This window comes from Protopterus annectens, chromosome 3.part0 (assembly GCF_019279795.1).
Source record: "Protopterus annectens isolate FY-2018-M chromosome 3.part0, PAN1.0, whole genome shotgun sequence".
In the NCBI taxonomy this organism is placed as follows: Eukaryota; Metazoa; Chordata; order Ceratodontiformes; family Protopteridae; genus Protopterus; species Protopterus annectens.
Genome location: NC_056731.1, coordinates 311,049,741 through 311,071,422, shown reverse-complemented (window position 1 = coordinate 311,071,422; position 21,682 = coordinate 311,049,741). Strand labels below are relative to the sequence as shown.

General features: G+C 40.9%; 1 protein-coding gene across 1 annotated transcript in view; it reads left to right on the top strand.

Annotated features, from left to right (window-relative positions):
• The first annotated feature begins 1,380 nt into the window (after window positions 1–1,380).
• Window positions 1,381–21,682, top strand: part of NOM1 (nucleolar protein with MIF4G domain 1) — a 507,890-nt gene continuing 487,588 nt past the window's right edge. The window contains exons 1-2 of the mRNA XM_044065581.1: window positions 1,381–1,394; window positions 1,496–1,691. Coding sequence (XP_043921516.1) covers window positions 1,381–1,394; window positions 1,496–1,691 — 210 coding nt within the window. The remainder of the gene's footprint in view (window positions 1,395–1,495; window positions 1,692–21,682) is intronic.

Genomic DNA, 21,682 nt, shown 5'->3' with positions numbered 1-21,682 from the left:
ATTCACAGAAGTGTGAAATAATACAAATAAAATACAGAGACCATGTTAACAGTGAAGGGCTGTGTAAAAATGAATTTGCTTGTTTGATTAGAGGCTTCAAGGAAAACTGTGGCTGTATAATAAATTGAGCATGAACTCATCCTCCAACAGTGGTTTAGTACAGAATATCTTAATTGTCTTTAACTCTAAGCATATAAGAAAAGAGTCTACATCTTTTCTCAAATCTGTCGACCCAAGCTATTATACAAAGCTGATGCGTACCGTTGAGTCAAATATCAGCTATGTGGCTGAGTAGTTATGCAACATGCCAGCTCTTCAGGTAAAGTGAGTTAGTGTTGCTGTTATTTATTTTATTTATTCATTCATTCATTCATTCATTCATTCATTCTTTGTTGACTGGGTGGGTGGGCTGGTCCTTAGACCCTTTTCAGACACAGCCCAGGTGTAAAAGGTACAGAACTAAAAACAAAATTTCAAAGGTTGTACAAGAACACAAAATCTGGTTGTACAGCTTTTGCCCAAGTTAAATTCTTCTGTTGTCCAACAATCTAAAATATATTTAAAGAATTGAGTATTCATGTAAATAAGAAGTTAAGACCTAAGAAATGAAGGGAGTGTGAAGGTGTGAAAGAAGCAGATAAAGCAGAGGAAGAGTTGGTGATTAGTGGAGTGGGTACAGTCATTAACTGATTGGAGCAGAAGGTGTTGACATTCTACTGCCACTTGTACATATATGTGAGTCTGTCCTGCCTGTCAATTATGCCTAACATTTATTACAAGGATTTGCTTATATACTATATGAGAGAATTTTATGTTGATTGCTAATGTCAGCTATTCTTTTACAGCAGATAGTGCCTCAATGTTGTGGATTTTTTAAAATGCTGCTGGTAGTGCAGGCATTTAAGCAAGTACTAGATTCTATCAACTTAACGCAACTGTAACGTTTAGTGCTGGCTTTTATTTATGATTGAAGGAAATGGAACATCATTCAGCTGACTGATCTCAGTGAAATGAGATTTGCAGTGCTAATGGTAAGTTTTTACATGATGCTCTAGATATTCTACAAGATTTGAGTTTATTAATTTTAAGAACTTATTTCTAGTATACACACAGCCCATTTAATATTTCATATTAAAATATTTAAAAAGTGTAGAAGACCTCACACCCAGTCATAAAATGTCAGTCTAGCTGGACATTTTCCCCAGCCCCTCACTACTTTTTAATGCTGCAAAAAAAAAGAGCTCAATAGTCCTGCAGCTTCTGTTGGACAATTTTGGAGGCCATGTATAATCACAGTAGTAAACCTTTTAGCACTTTGCATTAGGTTTTAGCTTGTTTCTTTCTCTGTGGTGAGAGGTATGATGTACTGCAGTCTGCTAAATGTTGGAAGAATGGTTTGTATGGTATTGTGTTCGGTGCCATGGAAGAGTATTCACAGAGGTTCTACACCTGCAGAAAGACTTTGTGGTGAACCATCTTTTTTCTCCCCTAACAGGTTGAGTGAGCCTAATTTTGCCTCCATCAGTGGACAGCTGGAAGAACTGTACATGACTCACAGCAGGAAGGATATGAATGAAACTTTGACCGATATCCTTCTGTCTGCCTGTGTTACGCCAGCAATGATGCCTGATCGACTGCTCATGGAACATGTTTTTTTGGTTAGCATTCTACACTACACTGTGGGACTTGAGGTAAGTCAGCTGCTAGCTGCCATGGATGATAGCTATCATGCTTTTATAATTGTTGAGCAGTATTTGTAGTTAGTCACTAAAGTGTAAATAATGAATGGATCCTAAATCAGAAGCCTTCCGAAGCAGTAACTTTTAGACGTCATGTGTAACAAGTAGTTAGTACACTTATGGACAGTGCTTATCATCCCATTACTGTTCATCAAGCTTTTACTTCTGCAGAATTCAGTGTGATGACTTGTATTAGTAGCCAGTGGGTACCACCCGTTGTGTAGGAGAGGTTGTCCTAAAACATACACTACGTTTCTGCAAGTGGTTGTGTGAAGTTCCCCCAAGTATTCTTCAGCATTCATTTGCATCTAACATCTTTTTCCTGAAGTTGCACCTTACATTTAGAAGACAAATGCATATATGGAAAGTAGACTGTGACCAGTTTCCCCACAGGTAGTACCTGATGTTTATCGTGTGATACTGCTGCAGTCATTACACTTGGGTTATCCTGCCGTCATGCGGTTCCCCAGTCGGTCTGAGTTCCAAAGTCTTGATCCGGCATCGGTTGCTGTCGCTTCTTCCCTGACGTCAGTGCGCCAGGGGCATATAAGATGCAGCCGACATCATTTTCTTCAGTCTTTCTTGTCGCGCGGTGCCCGAAGCAGAAGCAGTTCGCCAGTGCCGGTTGGCCGACTCCTGAGATTTTCATTCCGAATCCAGAACCGAAGTCTTCTAAAAAGCTGTGTACCCCATTGGGGAAACTTTTTCTTGCCTCAGACCAATGTCAGTAAAAGTTAATAATTGTATTTCTTGTGGGAAGCAAATACCTCATAAGGATTTCCACTCCTACTGTATCCCATGCCTAGGCCCAGGCCACGACGTCACTGGTTGTCGGTTTTGTGCTAGGTTTAACAAGCGCACTATTAAACGTCTGTTTGATTTTGCCCGACATTATTTTGACAGAAAATTTAATTACACCATGCCGTCGGAACTTCCGATGACCGGAATTCATAAAAAGTGCAAGGACAAGGACAGGCATCCGAGGCCCAAGACTGACGACGAGGCCTCTTCTAGGCCGGTCGCCGGTTCTCCAGTTTTCAGCGAGGCACCTACGCAGCCCCTGACGACCGTTTCTACAGAACCACAGACTGCCTCCGACTCCCACGTGGAGCTGGCTGGGCCTTCGGACGCTCTTGCTATTCAGATTACCAAACTTAATCCTACAGAGGGAACCGAAGTAGCTGAATAATCCACAGCTTCAGAGGGTGTTTTCAGACCTACCCAATTAACTATTAAACCCTCTGTTAAATCTAAGCCCCCCTTAAAAGCAAAGAAACAGACACAGCAATCTTCAGGGCAGGCTTCCATGCCTACGAAACAAATGCTAAAAATGGCCGAAGACCTTATCACCCTGATCAGAGGGTCCCAACCCCCTCCAGATAAAAGGCCCAGACAAGATGCAAACTGTGAATCTTCAGACCAGACCATTTCCTCTGACTCATCCTCAGACCTAGGGTATTCCTTACCCCCTTATGAGGATTTGGATGCTGAGGAATCAATTCCATCAGCCTCTCAGCCTGAGGACTACTCCTTTGGGAAGACCTTACGTACCATGAGGGAGCATTTCCACTGGGAAGGCCAGGATTATTCTGAATCCAAGAAAAGGCTCAGAGACGTCCTCTTATTGCCTCAACACAGACCCCTTGCTATTCCGCCTGTGTTAGATATTGTGGATGATGTATATACTGAATCCAGCTTAAAGCCTGACTCCTTACCACCAGCCCCAGTTAAGCCAGCCCCGACTCTCACAAATTTCTATACAAAAGCCCTGTTGCTGACCCTGAAGCTATTTCTCAGGGACCCAAAGGGATTAAGGCCTCATCAGCTAAAAACCCAGTCCCCTCTGACAGAGATTCCAGAGCATTAGACAGATGGGGCAAGAAAGTTTATACATCTGCAACTTTAGCCATGCGAGCCTTGAATTGCCAGTTTCACATGCTAAAATATCAGCAATTTTTAATGTCTCAGTTGAAACAAAAGATGCTTCCAGATTCAGTTCCTCCTAATTTTAAAGAAATGCAGGATTTATTGCATGCAGCTGAACAAGTGGGAAAACATAATTTGCAATGTGGTTTTGATTCCTTAGAGGCCTCCTGTAGAGCAGCAGTTACAGGCTCTGACATTAGAAGGCATGCTTGGTTAAAAGAACATATGCTACCATATCATGTTAAAGCCAAATTACTGGATGCACCTTTGCAGCGGGATGTGTTGTTTGGAGTTCAGGCAGAGGAGGTGTTAAAAAAGATGGAGGATAAGGCAAAATCTATGCAAACGGTCAAATATTTCTTACAGGTTCAACCTCCTCGTTTTAGCAGAAATTGGCCAACAAAAAATTGGTCCTTTCCAGTCACAGACATACCTCAAAGGGGCAGATATAGATGTCCAAGAGGTAGAGGTCAGACATAAGGCCCTTAATGACCTCGACAATGGGGTACACCAGGCCAGAAAGAAGGGGAAGACAAGACAGGCCTCAACCTAAAAAACAAGTCTCAATGACTTCCCACTACAGCTGCCAAACAGCTCTCTCTTGGCAGCTCCCTTAGGAAGAAAACTGGCTCTTTTCTATCACAACTGGCATTGCATCACCAAAGACAAATGAGTTCTCAACATCATATCTCAAGGTTACGGGTTCCACTTCCACACTCTTCCAAGGTTAAAAGGAATGCCAAATCTGCCATCAAATCAATGGGCAGAGGCTCAAAAACAAATTACAGCACTCATGGACATGAGAGCTATTCAAAAGGTACCACCACAAGAGCAAGGGCAAGGTTTTTACTCGAGACTCTTTCTGGTTCCCAGAAAGGACAAAGCCTGGAGACCCATTCTGGACCTTTCTTCTCTGAACACTTACCTGTATGTTCCGAAATTCAAAATGTTGACACTACAGCAGCTTCTTCCCATGCTGGGCAAGAAAGCTTGGCTCGTGACTTTGGACCTCAAAGAGGCATACCTGCATGTCCCTATCAGACAAAACTGCAGAAGATACCTCCGATTTCTAGCAGGTTCAATGCACTATCAATTCTCTGCACTGCCCTTTGGCTTATCTACTGCGCCCAGGGTCTTCACAAAGTGCTTGGCACCAGTAATTGCATTTTGCAGGCAAAAAGGAATTCAAATTTACCCATACCTGGACGACTGCCTAATCCAAGCAGAGAGCAAGGACATTCTTCTAAAGCATCTGGCGTACATAAAAAAGTTAAGTTGCCTGGGGTACACAGTAAACGAAAAGAAATCAAAACTAGTGCCCTCACAACAGATAATATTCCTGGGTGTCAGTTTAAACACAACGGCCCAGATGGCTTCTCTCACGCCAGACAAACAAGGACAACTGACACAATATTTTCATTTAATGGCAACAAAGACCCAACTCCCTGCAAGAAAAAGTCTGCAGGCCTTGGGCTACATGGCATCTTGCATACTACTAATTCCATATGCCAGACTGCATATGAGGAAACTACAATGGTACCTAAAGAGTGTATGGTCTCAACACTGTCAAGATTTGGAAACAGTTATACCACTAATTCCTTGCCTTCAACAGGAGTTTCAATGGTGGGCCCAAGCTTGTCACCTCAACAAGGGACAGCCTTTTACTCAACCCACAGCCAGGCAGACACTGACAACAGATTCATCGGATTATGCCTGGGGAGCACACATGGCAGGAAAATGTATTCAGGGCGAGTGGCCTGCAGAACAAAGACATCTCCACATCAATCAAAAAGAGATGCTAGCTGTACAAAATGCAATCACAGCTTTCAAGGACCTGCTACATCCAGGTCAACTACTACTAAAGACAGACAACACCTCAGTTATGTGGTACATAAACAAGCAAGGAGGAACACACTCCTACCTCCTCTGCAGACAAGCCATGACCTTGTGGAACACAGCTTTAAACTACCAAGTTCATCTGCAGGCACAATTCCTGCCAGGAGAGAAAAACACACTGGCAGACCTAAGCAGAAGCATCATGGATCCTCACGAATGGCAATTGAGTTCACAAATATTCAGAATGATAGCACAAAAATGGGGGAAACCAGACATAGATCTGTTTGCATCCCCAATGAACTGCCAACTACAGAAATTCTGCACAAGGAGCTACCATCCACAAGCATGGAAAGTGGATGCCCTCTCATTCAGCTGGAAAAAACTACAAGTATACGCTTTCCCTCCTTTACCTCTCCTTCCAAAGGTACTCATAAAAGCCATGCAGAAAGAGCCAAAGATGATCCTGATTGTACCAGACTGGCCACACCAGCACTGGTATCCAATCTTAAAGAACTTAGCACAAGAACCACCCTGGATTTTGCCTCAAATCCCACAGCTGTTGACTCAACACAACAATCAAATACTTCACAGCCAGCTAAAGACCTTAAATCTAGCTGCATGGAAAATTCCTTAACTAAGCAAGCATTGCCTCTCTCTAAAGCTGTTATGGAAGTCATTCTGGAGGCCAGAAGGCCTATCACCAGGAAAGTCTACTCGGATAAATGGAAGAGATTCTGTGCCTGGAGCTAAACACACAGCCTTGACCCTCTTGTCCTAAACATTCCTCAGATACTTCAATACTTAACTGAGATGCTGGACAAGGGCCTCTCCTTCTCATCCATCAAGATTCGTGCCTCAGCCATTTCTGCTCATTGCAACACGGATCCACCAATTTTTTCAAATCCTTTGCTCAAACAGTACCTCAGAGGGGCTAAAAACATAAGACCGCCCCGTAGAGCACCAACACCTACTTGGGACCTAAATTTTGTTTTGGAAAAATTAACTTTACCTCCTTTTGAGCCGGCTAACACAGCAGAATTAAAATACATCTTTTGAAAGACTGCTCTGCTACTGGCAATAACATCAGCAAGAAGAGTTTCAGAATTACAGGCACTAATGGCAGTGGAACCTTTCCTCATCTTCCACAGGACAGGGTGTCCTTAAGAACTAACCCTACGTTTATGCCAAAGGTAGTATCAAGTGTGGCTCTAAACCAAACTATCCACTTGCCAACCTTTTATCCAAAACCACAGAACAAAGGGGAGAGGCTACTACATTCTTTGGACATTCACAGACAGTTACACTTCTACTTGGACAAAACCAAAGCTTTCAGAAAATCTGAGCAATTATTGGTAGCATATGCTGCATGAGCACAGGGAAAAGCCGTTTCAAAGCAGACTTATTTCAAAATGGATAGCTCACTGTATACGTTTTTGCTATACACACCATGGGAAACCTGTACCTAGCAGCATTAGATCTCACTCCACCAGGGCAACAGCAACTTCAACTGCCTACCTCAGGGGAGTGCCTACCAAGGATATTTTAGAAGCAGCAACATGGAGTTCTGTACATACCTTCACCAAACATTACCATTTGCCTTTATATTCCAAATCCAGAGCTGGCTTTGCCACTGCTGTGCTGCAGGGCCTTATAGCCACCCCTAATGCCTTATAGATCCATCCACCCTACCTCAGCTTTGGGATTCCACCCAAGTGTAATGACTGCAGCAGTGTAACACGATGAACATAGTACAGTTTTGTACCTACTATAAATGTAGATGTTCGAGTGTAAACACTGCTGCAGTCCAGGTTACCCTCCCTCCTTCCCCTCTTACTTTCTGGTACATACCTAGGTTTTCTACCCTTATTTCCTAAAGGGAGTATTTGTTGGTAATTAAAAATGGTTGTTTGCTTTTCTATTATATATTTTGCTAGCAATTTGAAAGGCCTACCTATTTGGGGGCACCTGACATCTGGGGCAAGAAAAACTGAAGAAAATGGTGTCGGCTGCATCTTATATCCCCCTGGCGCACTGACGTCAGGGAAGAAGCGACAGCAACCGACGCCGGACCAAGACTTTGGAACTCAGGCCGACTGGGGAACCGCCTGACAGCAGGATAACCCAAGTGTAATGAGTGCAGCAGTGTCTACACTCAAACATCTACATTTATGGTAGGTACAAAACTGTACTTTTTCATTACAACTGCAATTCTAATGGCTGTGAAAATTCCTTACATTCTTTCACTGAAAACCTGGAGTTCTTTTTTTCCCCAAAAATATTTATTAAATTTATACATACGAGAAAGGCAATTTTACATTTATATAAATGAAAAGCATGCAAAATTATATCATTTTAGTTGCAAATCATTTAAATAACAGACACTATTGAAACAAATGTAATTGTAAATATTGCATCAGTTATAAACCATCCAGTCATTGTCAGTTAAGTATTATATGGCTCATTCAAATCTTGCCTCTTAAACCTCGTTCCTGCTCTGCATATATTGTTCCCACAATTCCCATTTTTCCTATGTAGTTTGCTCCTTCCCTTTTCTAAAGATCCCAATTCCAGCTGTTTTATCTTTGTGACTATGCTCACTACTTCTAGTAAAGTTGGTCTAGATTTTGATTTCCATTTTCTAGTAATTGCTTTTTTGGCAGCCACTATAATTAGACTCAGCAAGGCTGTCCGGGGAATTCTAATTCTGTAGCATAACTCAAAAAAAAAATTATCACCCAGTCAGTCCAGCCTGCTCACCCAGCATCTGTGACACAGCGGTATGCAGAGAATCCCAAAAGTCTCGCAGCTCATTACACTCCCAAAAATATGTTCCCAGCTACCTCTTTCTTGCCCGTCACATCTCCAACATTTACTATCCACCTGAGGAAAATGTCTTTGGAGTCTACTTGGAGTATAAAAATACCTATGTAAACAGTTCCAGACAAAGATCCTAAATTTTCTAGACTCTGTTACATATTTGGGAGATGTACAGTACATGTATCCCCCATTGTCTCTTTGTGAATTGCTTATCCAGTCTCTCTTCCCAATCCTTTATCAGCTCCTCTGATTGATTCTTATAATTGTCATGCAATATTTTATATGGTTTACTAATTATTCCTTTTTTAATGGCAGCTTCTGTTCTAGAGTCTATTAAAAGCTCTATACGAGTGCTGGTCTTTCATTTAGGACCCCGCTATTTCTTTCTCTCTGCCTGTATTCTGATACCAAATCATGATAGAGAAGGCCGTCTCTAACCTGCTGTCCAAATAAATTCTTGATCTCTTCCCATTTTGTTACCTTTCCCTTTCTAGTTATTTGCTCCCAATACCTTGGTTCCTTTGCCAGTTTTCTCCAATAAATTCCAGCCCCCTCTTGCCTGTTATTTGTATTCCTGACCACAGTCAACCCTATCGGCAAAATCACTTTTTTTAATCGCTGTTCACAACTTATCTTGTTGATAAAAGTATGCCTGACCTGTGTATAAGACTAAAAGGACTAAAAACATTTTAATGGCTTGTATCTTAGTATCCATATCCATATAACAAATCTTCCATTTTCTCAGTTTTTGTATTATCTTCTGTTTAGTCTCTTCCCACATATCCTTAGCTGCCACCACAGAGTCATTTTCAGTCCATACTCCTAAATACTTAATTTTATCATGTTCCCATAAATATGGATATTGTTTGACCAATTTGTGTATGGGTACATAATTTACTGTTATTGCCTTTGCTTTAGCTTCATTAACTTTGTATCCTGAGAAGATCGGAAACTGTCTTAAAGTGTTCCACAACACTGTAATGTCCCTTTCTGGGTTTGTTATGTATAAAATAATATCATCTGCAAATAGAGACAGCTTTTCCTGACTACCATACCAATTGTATCCTTGAATTTCTGAGTCCCTTATTTTCTTTGCTGGTGGTTCTAAGTATAATGCAAGCAGCAAAGGGGAAAGCAGACAACCCTACCTGGTTCCTCTACTCAAGCAGAAATTATCGGAGATGACCCCACCCACTTAATTTGCGCCTCCAATCCCTCCTATATTCTTCTAATCAACCTTATAAACTGTATCAGGGAAAGAAAATGCTTCCATTGCCCTGCTCATGAACTCCCAGTGTATTCTGTACTCTGTCAAATGCTTTCTCTGCATCAGGACCCATCAATAAAAGCAGTGCTTTCTTGCATTCTGCTTCCCTCTGGATCATCAGTGTTCTGTTAATATTGTCAAATGTTTGCCTCCCCTCCACAAAACCACATAGATCCATATCTATCGATTTTGGTGCAACTTTTGCCATTGTTTTAGCCATTATAGACATAAATACTTTATGATCATGGTTTAGTATTGAAATGGGCCTGTATGAGACTGGATCTGATGGATCTTTACCCTCTTTAGGTATTACCATTACCACCGCCTTCCTCCAGGATGCTGGCACTTCTCCTCTTAAAATACTGTTAAACAAAACCTTCCAGATCTTCCAGTTTTTTCCCCTCCTAGCTTCCAAACTTCCACAGGAATACCATCTATTCCTGGGGACTTTCCTGTAGATTGGTTATACATAGCCATTTTTATTTCATCCTTTCCTATTCTAACTGTTAGTAATTGAGCCTCATCTACCTCTAACCTTGGCATATTTAATTCTTCCATAAACATTTCTATTTGTAACTTTTCTTGATTTCCATGTTTCTCTGCTTTATACAAATTTTCATAAAATTTCTGAAATATCTCTCCTACATCTACAGGGTCTCTTGTTATAGGCTCTTTAAGCTTGGCGACTGCCATTTCCATTTTTTGTTACCAGAGTTGTGCAAGAAGTTTACACAGTTGCTTAACAACAATCTTTCTAAACTTGTGCATATTATCAGGGTAATCCCTTATTTTCTGCCTAGCATTCCGCAGTTGCTCCTGATCTTGTTCTGAGAGATTCCCCCTATTTTGCAATACTTTAACATTTGTCAATCCCTCTAAATAATTCTTGTTACTGTTTAACCACATCTCCCTTTCTTTTATTTCCAGCCTAGTTTTAAACTCCACTTTAATTTTATTCTACTCCTTAACTATGTTTTCAGAAGATAAATCTATCTTCTCTAGTAGTTCCTGAATTAATTCCACAACCCATTCCTTAAATTCCTCTGTTTTCATCCGGTAGGTGGGAAAGCGCCAGTGTCTCATTTTCACGTCATTACCGTGCATTTTATTTTATTTATTATTGGTGCATGATATGAAATAGTTATTAGGCGCGTTTCAAGACCTTCAGTTAAATGCACATGTTTCTGTCAGATGTAAAATCTATCTAGCCTAGCCCAGTTTTTGTATCTCAGTGAGTAATATGTGAATTCACTCCAAACTCCTAGTACTGAATTCACATCTTCTATGCCAAACGTTTTCATAAATTTCTTCAAAAATCTACTCTCCCTTGTTATATTAACCTGGAGTTCTTGATGTAATAACAGGAGTTCCATCTCTACTACCTGTAGGACTTGTGCCATACATGTTAGTACTGCATAAAAGTTGAAACTTTCCCAGCATGCTTTCCTTTTCTTCTCTTCTATAGTCATCACAGTACCACTTCTTTCCAGTTCTTTCCTTTAGCAAAAAGTTTTGGTTGTGAAAGAAGTGCCCAATGCTGGGTTTTGTAATTTTATGATATTTTGGTGTATTTTGGTACATGGATATCCTTTGCTGCAGTGGCTATCTTTCTCTTAGAAAATGTTTTTTTCACGTATAGAGCACATTTTGTCATTTTCTCATTGCTGGTTTGGGGCTTATTTTTCTCCATCACAATGTCTTGCATTGAATTTGGTAGCAGGAACTTGGAATTGACATATTATTCTCCAAGATTAAATAATGGACTAGACTGAATAAAAATTAATCTGATGTTGCCAATCTTCATTCATACTTGATTGTTGAGTTTGGTTCCGATCCTCAGAACCAGCTTGGCCAATTATATCAAGCTCGCGCCAGCCTGAAACTCTCAAGCCAAGGCTACTCATACTGCTCTTTTCCCTTCACCCCAGGTCTCATTTGCCACATAAAAAATCAGACATGCCAGCCGTGCTGTCAGCTAAGTGCTAAACTTTTCTTTTATATATGTGTGTGTGTGATATATCTATCTATCTATATATATATATATATATATATATATATATATATATATATATATATGTGTGTGTGTGTGTGTATGTATGTATATATATATATATATATATATATATATATATATATATATATATTTCTCTACTTGTTTCAATTGTTGCTTGCTCTCCTTTGTAGTGATTGTTAGTGGTGTGTATTGGTGTGAGTGTTTGTATTATCTTTTTCTCTTATCTTTTCTGGGTAGTTCCACTTACCATCTTTGGTATAGGCCCATCCCTTTCCACTCCCTCTGGTAAATCTTTGATACCATCGCTGGTATCTTTATTTTTCCTCCTTCCTTCTGTTACCCTCTTGGGGGTATTTTTCTAAGTACCATTGTCGGTATATTCATTTAATTAAAAAAAGCTGTATTCTGTACTCCTTGTTTATTCCGTTAGTATTTGTGTGTGAGTCCATCTCTGCGCATGCCCTCTTGCTTATTTTTGAAAGATGGCAGACAAACAGAAGGGAACCACATGTTTTAAGCAATGTGAGGTCTGTGGCAGAAAGATGCCCAACTCTGATGGGTATCTTTTATGTGTTTTATTGTTTAGGTGTCCCTCATTTGGAGATGCAACCGTCATGTGAACTCTGCAAGGGTTTCAGTGCTTGTACCCTTGCAGAGAGGCGAAACAAACTTATTCTCAAGGAGCTGCAAAAATGCCCTTTTAGTGAGGCTTTGTCTGAGGTGGAGACAAACCCTCACTAAAAGGGCATTTAGTGAGGCTTTGTCTGAGACCGAGACATCTTAGTCTCCCAGAAAAGAATGTAAGAAAAGGAGCCATTTAGTACCTTTGTCCCCTAAGGTTCAGGAAGATAGAACACTAAGGCTCAGGTTTCGACTCATCCTTCGGAACCGAGGCCTAAAAATCGAAATCTGCAGCAACTCCTGCTCTGGCACCGAAGTCTGTGACATCTCCCATGGTGCCAACTGTTATTGAAGCTACCAAAACTCCTATGGCAGCATCCTCATCATCGGTACTGATGACCCTCTCAGCACCAACAATAGTCTCTCCAAATATTCCGTTAACATCTTCCCCTGTAAAGCAAATTACTGGTCAACAGACTATGGTGCTGAAAGGTTGAGAGTACACCCAAGACTAGATAATCCTCATCTATAGACCCCTTCGTGAGTCAACAATTAAGTCCATTTATTGAAAGGCCAGAATCGCCCTTGGGGATGGTCCATCTGTTCCACCAGGAGTCTTTCAGAGCTAGATGTCAGATTGGTGGATCAGCTCTTGGCAGCCAGAGGCCTTCCTGCTCACCCTAGGACCTCTCTCCCATCCGGAGCTGAGGGTTACTTTCCCAGGACACCCACTTACCTTCCTCCTTCAACCCCTCTGCAGGTCTTGAAGCTCACTGCTTCAGTGTTCCTGGTGCTAGCTATTTTGGTACCGATGGTGGATCTCACCTCTGTTTCAGGACCGACTCTGCAGTCTGTGGTTCCCTTGGAGCCGACACACCCATGGGACCATAATTTGGCTGCTGGCTCCATTTTCCCTGGATCGGCTCCAGTGTTTTCCACTGTGCCTTCTGTGGTTCTGGCAGTTACAAGTCCTCTTGTGGCTCCTACTCTGTGAGGGGGTTCGTCTGAGTGCGGCGTGACTTCAGTTCTTAGGTTGTCTTTCTTGCTTCCAGGCTCCCATCCCTCTTCGGGTGGGCCTGCCTTCTAGATTATGGAGAGAGCCCTTGCCTCAACAGGGTCACAGTTGGTCACCATCCCCATCAAAGTGGAGTCACATTTATGTATCTTCTGGCTCGCAGCTGTCCCAATCTACTACCTTGGGGGCACAAGAGCAGAAAGATACCTTATTGCAGGGTCCTCCATCTTAGGAGTCCTCTTAAGACCTTCCCCCTGAGAAGCCAGTCACCCCCTGAAAATGTCTCTTTCAGAGACATCTTGGAAATTCTGAAACAGAGGGGTGATTGGAAGCACACAAACCCATTCTCCAAGGAATCTGTTTTCTTGCAGACTTTTCGTGCCCATCCTTCTACTTCTTGGGTGACCTCGCTGCTAATGGGCTGATCAAACTCATTGTGCAGTGTGCATGGAAGGCTCCTGATACCGTAGAGCCAATTCCCTGAAGACCGGATAAAATTCTTTCACTGTTGGAAGACCAGCCCCACTGGTTGAAGGGTCTAGCAGTGGATGCCATGGTGGTGGTGACTGCCACAAAAAAGGAACTTGCTGAGGAGAGTCCAGCTGGCCATCCTCCAAATCGAGAGTGCTGGACAATGGACAGATTCAGGAAGTGGGTTTTTGCTTCATCGACCTTTGCCATACAGTCCTTGAATTTTCTGGCACACTTCACGTGACTCCAAAGGGATCTGATAACTCAGCTTTCAGAGAACTTAGCGGGAGCAGTGTTTGATGAGGTCCAGGATAAGGTTGCCTCCCAGCTTGCCACTCTAGAGTCGATCTCCAACTCGTTCATGTGTCTTATTGCACATACAGCCAAAGGGACATCCAGGGCAGTGGGTACAGGCGTTGCCATTAGGCCGCTACACCAGGATGTGCTTATGTAACTTTGCGGACCCATTCCAGTCTTAATTTATCAATACTCCTGTTGATGCTACTTCATTATTTGGCCCAAAAGTCAGACACATATTAGCCAGGTGTGAGAAGGATGGAAAGACCCTTTCTGCTGTGAATGTGCATTTTTTTCACTCCTCAATGACTTTCCTCCTGGAATCAAAGGAGTGGAAAGATGTGGTTTAGAAAGTCCCAAGGGTCTTTTTAGGACACACGTATCAATTATTCCTCCCTGGGCAGAGTATTCATTACAAATTGAATACTGTCTCCAGGGGAAGAGCATCCTTTGGCTCTGTGGTGCTCAGGAATATCCTTCCGTAGGACTTCCTAGGGTCTAAAGTAGTTAGGGGCTCTGTCCCAACAGTCAAGCATGAATGATGATTTGCAACATCAGATGAAGTTTTGTTCTTACCATAATGTTCCATCTGTGTTGATCTTCATTAATTTTTGACATCTCACCCTCCTTTCCCCTCAAAGAGACTCCTGGAGGTTCGGAACTAGTCCTGGGGTTCTAGTAAGGGTGTTGCTCAGACAAAACTTCCATGATTTTCTACTTTGAGCAAAACTCGATCTCAGGTGAAGGGAAGAGAGGCAGTATGGGTAGCCTTGGCTTGAGAGTTTCTGGCCAGCGCGAGCTTGATATAACGGCCAAGTCGGTTCTGAGGATCGGAATCGAACCAAACGGTCAAGAATGAATGAAGATTGACAACACAGATGGAGCGTTATGGTAAGAACATAACTTCTTTTTTTTTTTTTTTTTCCACAGGAGCATGTGTATTTATTTGAAAGCTTTGAACCCCATCCAAGATAGAGAGACAAGTTAATAATGTAACATTTAGATGGTGGCTTTTTTACTTATCTGTTAAAGAGGAGTTTGAGGAGTAGGTAGTGGGTATGATTCCAGAGTTTTTAGGGGAACAAAGAAACTACTTCAGAAGGGGTAGCTGATGAGTGGAATAAAAATGAAAACAGAGTTTTAAAACATTGTAGAAATGAGAGATATTTGAGAAAGAAGTAATAGGCATTATTTAGACAGGATGACAAAATTTTAAAGTACAACAAGAAGAGAAGCAACTGCAGAGTGCTAAAGTGAGAATAAGGTAGTATTTCGATAGTTTGCATGAGTTTAAAATGATTGTTAAGCAGTTATTTTTGATAACCGCTCTAGAGTGCAAAAACATTTGACACAGTGACTTAGGCAACAAAAAGAAGGCAGAGTTGTAGCCAAACTTGGGGAGCCTATGACAAGAAAAAATAAGCAAAGGTCCTATGAAGGTATCGCAGATGGTTTGGACATTTTTTGAAAATTTTTATACAGCAGAAGAATGGGGAACCAAGAAAAGGTACAAATGGAAATATTTGTGGAAGATTTAATTATGCCAAAGTCGAGGAATGATGGAGTTCAACAATTAATAGCCAAGATGGGAAGAGCTGAGATAAAATTGGTCATGTATAGTCAACCAACAGGGAAGTTTACAGGAGTAGACATTATTCCTGTAAAAATTTGGTGGTTAGGTGGGAGGAAACTGATAAGAACTGGAAGGTCTTGTTTAATAATTTAAAAAGGTATTGCAGTACCAGGGTCTTGGAAGAAAGCTATGGAGGTTATGCTACCCAGAGGGGGTAAAGATGCTGTAGGTCTGGCTTCATATGGATCCATTTCAGTTTGAAGCCATGATTATAAAGTGTTAGTGTATCCTAGCTAAGGAATGTCAGAGGTGTTACCAAAGTTGATAGATGTAAAAACCAAAAGAAAAATCTAGCAACGCTAGACTTTCCACTGTGTGATTCAATAAACCTCTTGTATTAGAGGCAACACGGCATATATGCAAATGACCCTTTAAGGACATCTGGTGTTTCAGCTGTACGGCAATTCTGAATGGCCATGACTTTTTTTTGTCTTTTTAAGTCTATCAGTGGACAAATTCAGACCACTAAAGCCAAACCCCACTAATGTTCACAGTTAGGTTTGGCTTTATTGGCCTGAATTTGTCCATTGATAGACTTAAAAATAAAAAAAAGTCATGGACATTCAGAATTGCCATATAGCTGGAACACCTGATGTCCTTAAAGGGTCATTTGCATATATCCCATGTTGCCACTAATACAAGAATTTTAAGGAATCACACAGTGTAAAGTCTAGCCTTGCTAGATTTTTCTTTTGGTTTTTACTGATCGTTTTTTCTGTGTGACCTTTTTACTCATTGTTTTAGTAAAGCTGATAGATGTGGATCTGTCTGGTTTCCTGTAGGGGAGGCAAGCACTTGACAACATTAATAGAACAGTGGTGATCCAGAGGAAGTGAGTCTTGGTGCATTGAAAACATTTGGTAGGAGGCTGGGGTTTTATGAGTAGGACAATGATAGCATTTGCATTCCTTGAGAGAATATTATGATCAGTGTGGAGAATATATGAAGGGTCAGGGGCAATAATTAAGGTATGTGTGTGTGTGGTGTGTCTGTGTGTGGTTTGTCTGTGTGTCTGTGTAAAGAGAACCAGGATTGCATGTCCTCTTTCCCAGTTTGCTTTATATCTAGAGCTGTTGGCAAAGAAAATATTGCATCAGCATTTTGAAGAAAGAGAACGATTATTAAAGGAACAAAATGAAATTAGCAGTGCTTATAGGGGGGTAGGAAAATAAGAAGTAAGTTAATTGAAAGAGGAAAATGTAGGTAGGAATGTAACGAGGATTGTAAAAGTCTGTTGGGGAGTAATACCTAACAGGGAGAGGTAGGACATGAGATCAGTGGGGAAGTCCTTCTTGCAACCCCACACATTAATCGCTGCAAGTGTGAACCTTCTCACTGTAAGTGTGGTGACCTGCCAGCAACCCTCCAACCATTTAATTCAGGTGATGCACTCTTCTTTTGTTAGAGAGTATTCAGGTCTGAGCCAGTCCTCATCTTTGGATAAAGAATGTGGGCACTGGGGTGGTGAATCCTTTGTGGGTGCAGTCTTTAGGGGTCACCATAAACTGAGAGAAGTCCTTGCAGACAGTATCCCAGAGGAGTTCTTTCTTCTGGGCAGAGTTGAGCACACTCCAGTGTTAGTTATTCTTGTCCTTGCAGAGGGCTCAGTAGGTCAGTTTCTTGTTGCAAATGAGTCACAGGGTCTAGGCATATATTCTGCTCCATGTTTTGGATCTTATGATGTCCACAATGTTCATGGTACCTTTTACAAACATTAGGATATGAGATTTGCAGTGGAATCTGCTATTTCTATACCTCATAGCCAAGTTCGGGGAAGAAAGACCAGAACTCATTTGATTTATTTTCTGATTGGTTTGACTGACTGACTGATTTTTGATTTGGTAACCAGTATAGTCTGAGTAAGCTGTGAGAGCTTGTTTTCAGGAGAGTCCCAGGGAGAAAAGCTCCAAGGAAAACTGTTACAATTGCAAAGGTAAAAAGACAGATTACAATTATTAATAAGGTAGAACAAAGACAATATTCATATATGCACTTACATACACCTAGGTAAAACATAACTTCACATTGCATAGTATTGTTATTGTAACATATTTATATAAATCATTCAGGAGGTTGATTGGAGTTGTTAGTTGGTTTTGAGGAGGTTAGTAGCTATGACGTTCAGATCGAAAAATTACTTAATACTTCTTAAAGAAGCCCATCTTGCCAGTGGTCAGGGGTGGTCTCTACATTTTGGAGAGAGAGATGGTTTCACCTGGGGCCAAACTGTGGGTATAGATAATTCCTAGCAGCTTCAGTAATCTTAGTGATGTTCAGCAAAATGAAGTGTTCCACGTGACAGACTTGTGATGCTAAATGGAAAAGATTCAGTTTGGACTCCGTGACATACTGATCAAATCAGTCTACTGCTGATTGTGCTGTATCTCAGACACCTGCATTATATGGGCTTAATTTATTCAGTCTTCATGTTGCATGTGACAGCTATTTCTGCACATTGAGACATTGTGGAATACATAATTGTGGCTCTGAACTGGTACACCTTAAAGGAGTACTGCACCTCTGGCATTCATTGAGGAATCTCCTTACTCCTTAGACCTAGTAAATAGGCTTGCTTGTTCATCCATTGAGACTGCAAGGCCGACAACATTGAAGCTTGTCTCTAGAAAGAAGCTTTTCTTGATGGCGTTCTCCTCCATGTAGCATATCTTTGAGATTCATACTATCATGTGCAGAGAACTTTATCTGGTCTTTCACATGGATGGAGTTGTTTCTTGTGATGACTATATGGTTCCTGCTAAAGTGGTTTCAGAGGTGTCTGTCTGCTGTTTTTCATTTTGATGGCAGAATCCAGAGAAGAATGGGCTATTCAGAATTTGGGTGTACTCTGGCAACTGAGATGCCATCTGAGGAGGGTTCATCAGCACAGGAAGACTGATGAGCTTTTCACATTGCTTGCTTAGGAGCGCGGGGGGGGGGGGGGGGGCTTGAAGTTACCAAACATCCACTTTCCAAGTGGATTCTCAACAAAACTATCTGCTGTTTTCAGTTTATGCCTAATCCATTAAAGGAGTTGCTACCTTCACTGGTCTGTTGTGGACATTGGTGGTGTTTTTGTGACCACTTGGTGCTTGGTACGTTGACTTAGGGAGTGAGGACAGTTTTTAGAAATCAGTCCTTTTGGGCTCTACCTTCTGAGCTGTAGTCATGGAAGAGCATCAGGCTGTGCTCATATCTTGTTAGTATTGCCTGGGATTCAAGCCAAGCAGGAACTTGTCAAGAGGTGTCCTCATAGTTATATTCAGTTGGTTCATTCTTAAAATATCAAGTGACCTAATCAAGTGTCCTTTTTCAGATATCTTGATAGGTCAGAAATATCCTTCTGCCTTGAACCTTCTGTTGCTGTTAGCATTACCTGTAAATCAGGCAAATATTTGTTTAATAATAATATTGCAAACCTAAATTATTTCTAGTTTTGTTGTTGGATGTTCACTTTTGAATAAGAAATTCTGATAATGAATGTGCTGACATAGCCAGTACACCCTGGCGTGTGTCAACCAGGTACATGGATGTTCTTCAATATTGGACTGCTGAAAAAAGTGCCAGATCTGTATTGGAGAAGTATAACGTATAACCGTCTACATCACGCAAGGAATGTCTTAGATTAGGGTCATGCTGCATCTTTACCAGGGACCCTTTTGCAAGGCATGTACAAAGCACCTGTCAGCAGCTTTATGACCTACAGATGCTGTGTATGGAATCTGCATCCGTTCCCCAAGTGCAGTACATCAGTATCTCAAAAGAATGTCAATGACCTTTTACAAGGCATGTGTTACAACCTGGCCCCAGTGTGTTTGAGTCTGCTCCCACTCAAATACATTATTGTAAAGCACCTTGGTGGGTCACAACAGTGTCTAGGACTTGTTGCAAGGTATTTACTACAACCTGGCTGCATCTGTATAATTTCTTGACACCATTTGTGGAATTGGTATAGCCCCACACAGTATACTGCAAAGTTCCTCTTTGGATTGGAAGAGCATCTAAGTACACAAAGACCATGGAATGGTGTAGAACACTACACTAATTAGGTAGGTAGATTTTTGTGTGTTTTTGAGTTTTGTAGATTTGTGTTGAAGCTTATCTTGCTGTCTTCTCCTAATTCTCATTTAGAGCAGTAGTAATACTGAGACCAGTGTAACTCTGATGCCTAGCACCTAAATAGCGAAGCTGTCCTCCAGTCCACTCTTGTATTTTTCTACTGTACTGAAAAATCGTCAGTTTTACCCTATTGCCCTTTTCTTACATGTTAAATTGTGAACAGAAGATAAGTGTTCTGACCTAAATGTTTTATGTATATGTATACGTATATGTGTTTATGCATGCATCTAACTTAGTAATTGGTTCGGTGCAACTAGCAGCAGTATTCTTTTTGTTAGTTGTATACATTCTTGAGGGAAAGGTTAGGAATAAAGGTATGTTTGCCTGAGCAGCTGTTTTGATTTTATTTTTTTTTTTGCTGGAGGAAAGGACATTCTGTTAAGTACAAACTTTGGTAGACAGGGTGTTCAGGTTAGGAACCTAAACATATGTCCATGTCCATGTTTCTTTCTTATTTAGTGAGTGTATAAGCCGAAACTATCCATGCAAAGCTGTGTAACTGGCACTGCATGCGTTTGGTTAGTTTAGTTTGCTTTTACCCATCACCATTCCCTGCCACCTTGCCGTTGTCCAGACTTATACTCACTCTAAAGCTATACCCCCTTCCTCTCCAGTTCAAGACTCTCTCTGTTAAAGACAGCTCCTCCACCAGCTGTGTCCCCCATCATGGATATTTCCCGATTACCTCCATAAAGGCAAATTGCACATCTCCTCGAACATGTTACAATCATAGTTAAAAAAAAAATAAAAGTAATGTTCAGAAGGCAACACAGCAGGAGATGAAAACTTTTTAAACATGTTACTTTCTACTACATTGCTTTTGATGGTGTCAGTATACTTCATTATAACACGTTTACTTATTTATACTCTCAAATGTGAATCTCCTGTCATCATGTTGCAGACTCCCTAAAATATGTAGCTACTACTGACAGAATTATGCTATTCGTATCTCTGGATAAACCCCACAAATATATAGATTAGAATCCAACTAGCAAATAATACTCTACCAAACAAACATACATGACTTCCTAAAGTATGACATTCATAAAAAGAGTATTATAATCCAGAGGTGTCCACTGTAACCATGGACCTTCCACAAAAACCTCATCACCACCATCATTACAGGACAACAACCCAACATATTGTAACTTCTCCATGGTATTACTAAACATCCCATCCACATCAAAAAATGGCCCGTTTTGAGGCATGGGCTATACACTACAAAGCATCAGTAGTGCAATATCCATTTTTTTTTTTTTTTATAAGTGATCACTGCTGTCTGTCGCAGTTCTTTCAAATAGCTATACTGCATTCTTTAATAATGGCCAAGAATTTGCATATATGTATAAGGTTGTGCTGAATAGGAAAAAAACTCCTAAACTTAGGTACTATGCATTGTAGCTTACTTAATGAATCTAATCCAAACTGTCTGTAAGACCAAATTTCTTTAGGTTCTAACATCAAATTCATTATAGCAGTAATCCCCCCAAACAATTTTCACTCGACATCTTAGAAAAGCTTCTAATACTGACCAAAAATAAGTTCATACTCATGTGGGAGATGTAAATTTTAAATTGTCTGGGCTTAAAACAAAAACTGAATAGGACTATTTCCACACACAAGTTTAACACAGCTGGCCATTGATCCAGTGTTGGGAGTCTACTGTATCTTGTTTATAGTATCTATATAATGTAAGTGTTGCCTTTTCCAGATGGCCCAGGTCATGGCTACAAAGGGTCCCCCTGAATCACCCCACTTATCCAGGAGATAGACAAATAAAGTAACTAAGTAATTAAACGTAGTGATAAATTAGGTGACCACCATAGTTGGCATCACATGGCTAAGGAGTACCTGGTAGTGAACTGCTGCTACTTAAGAGTTGAAAAGATGATTTGTTTGAAATGTTGTGAAGATTATTTGTTACATTAAG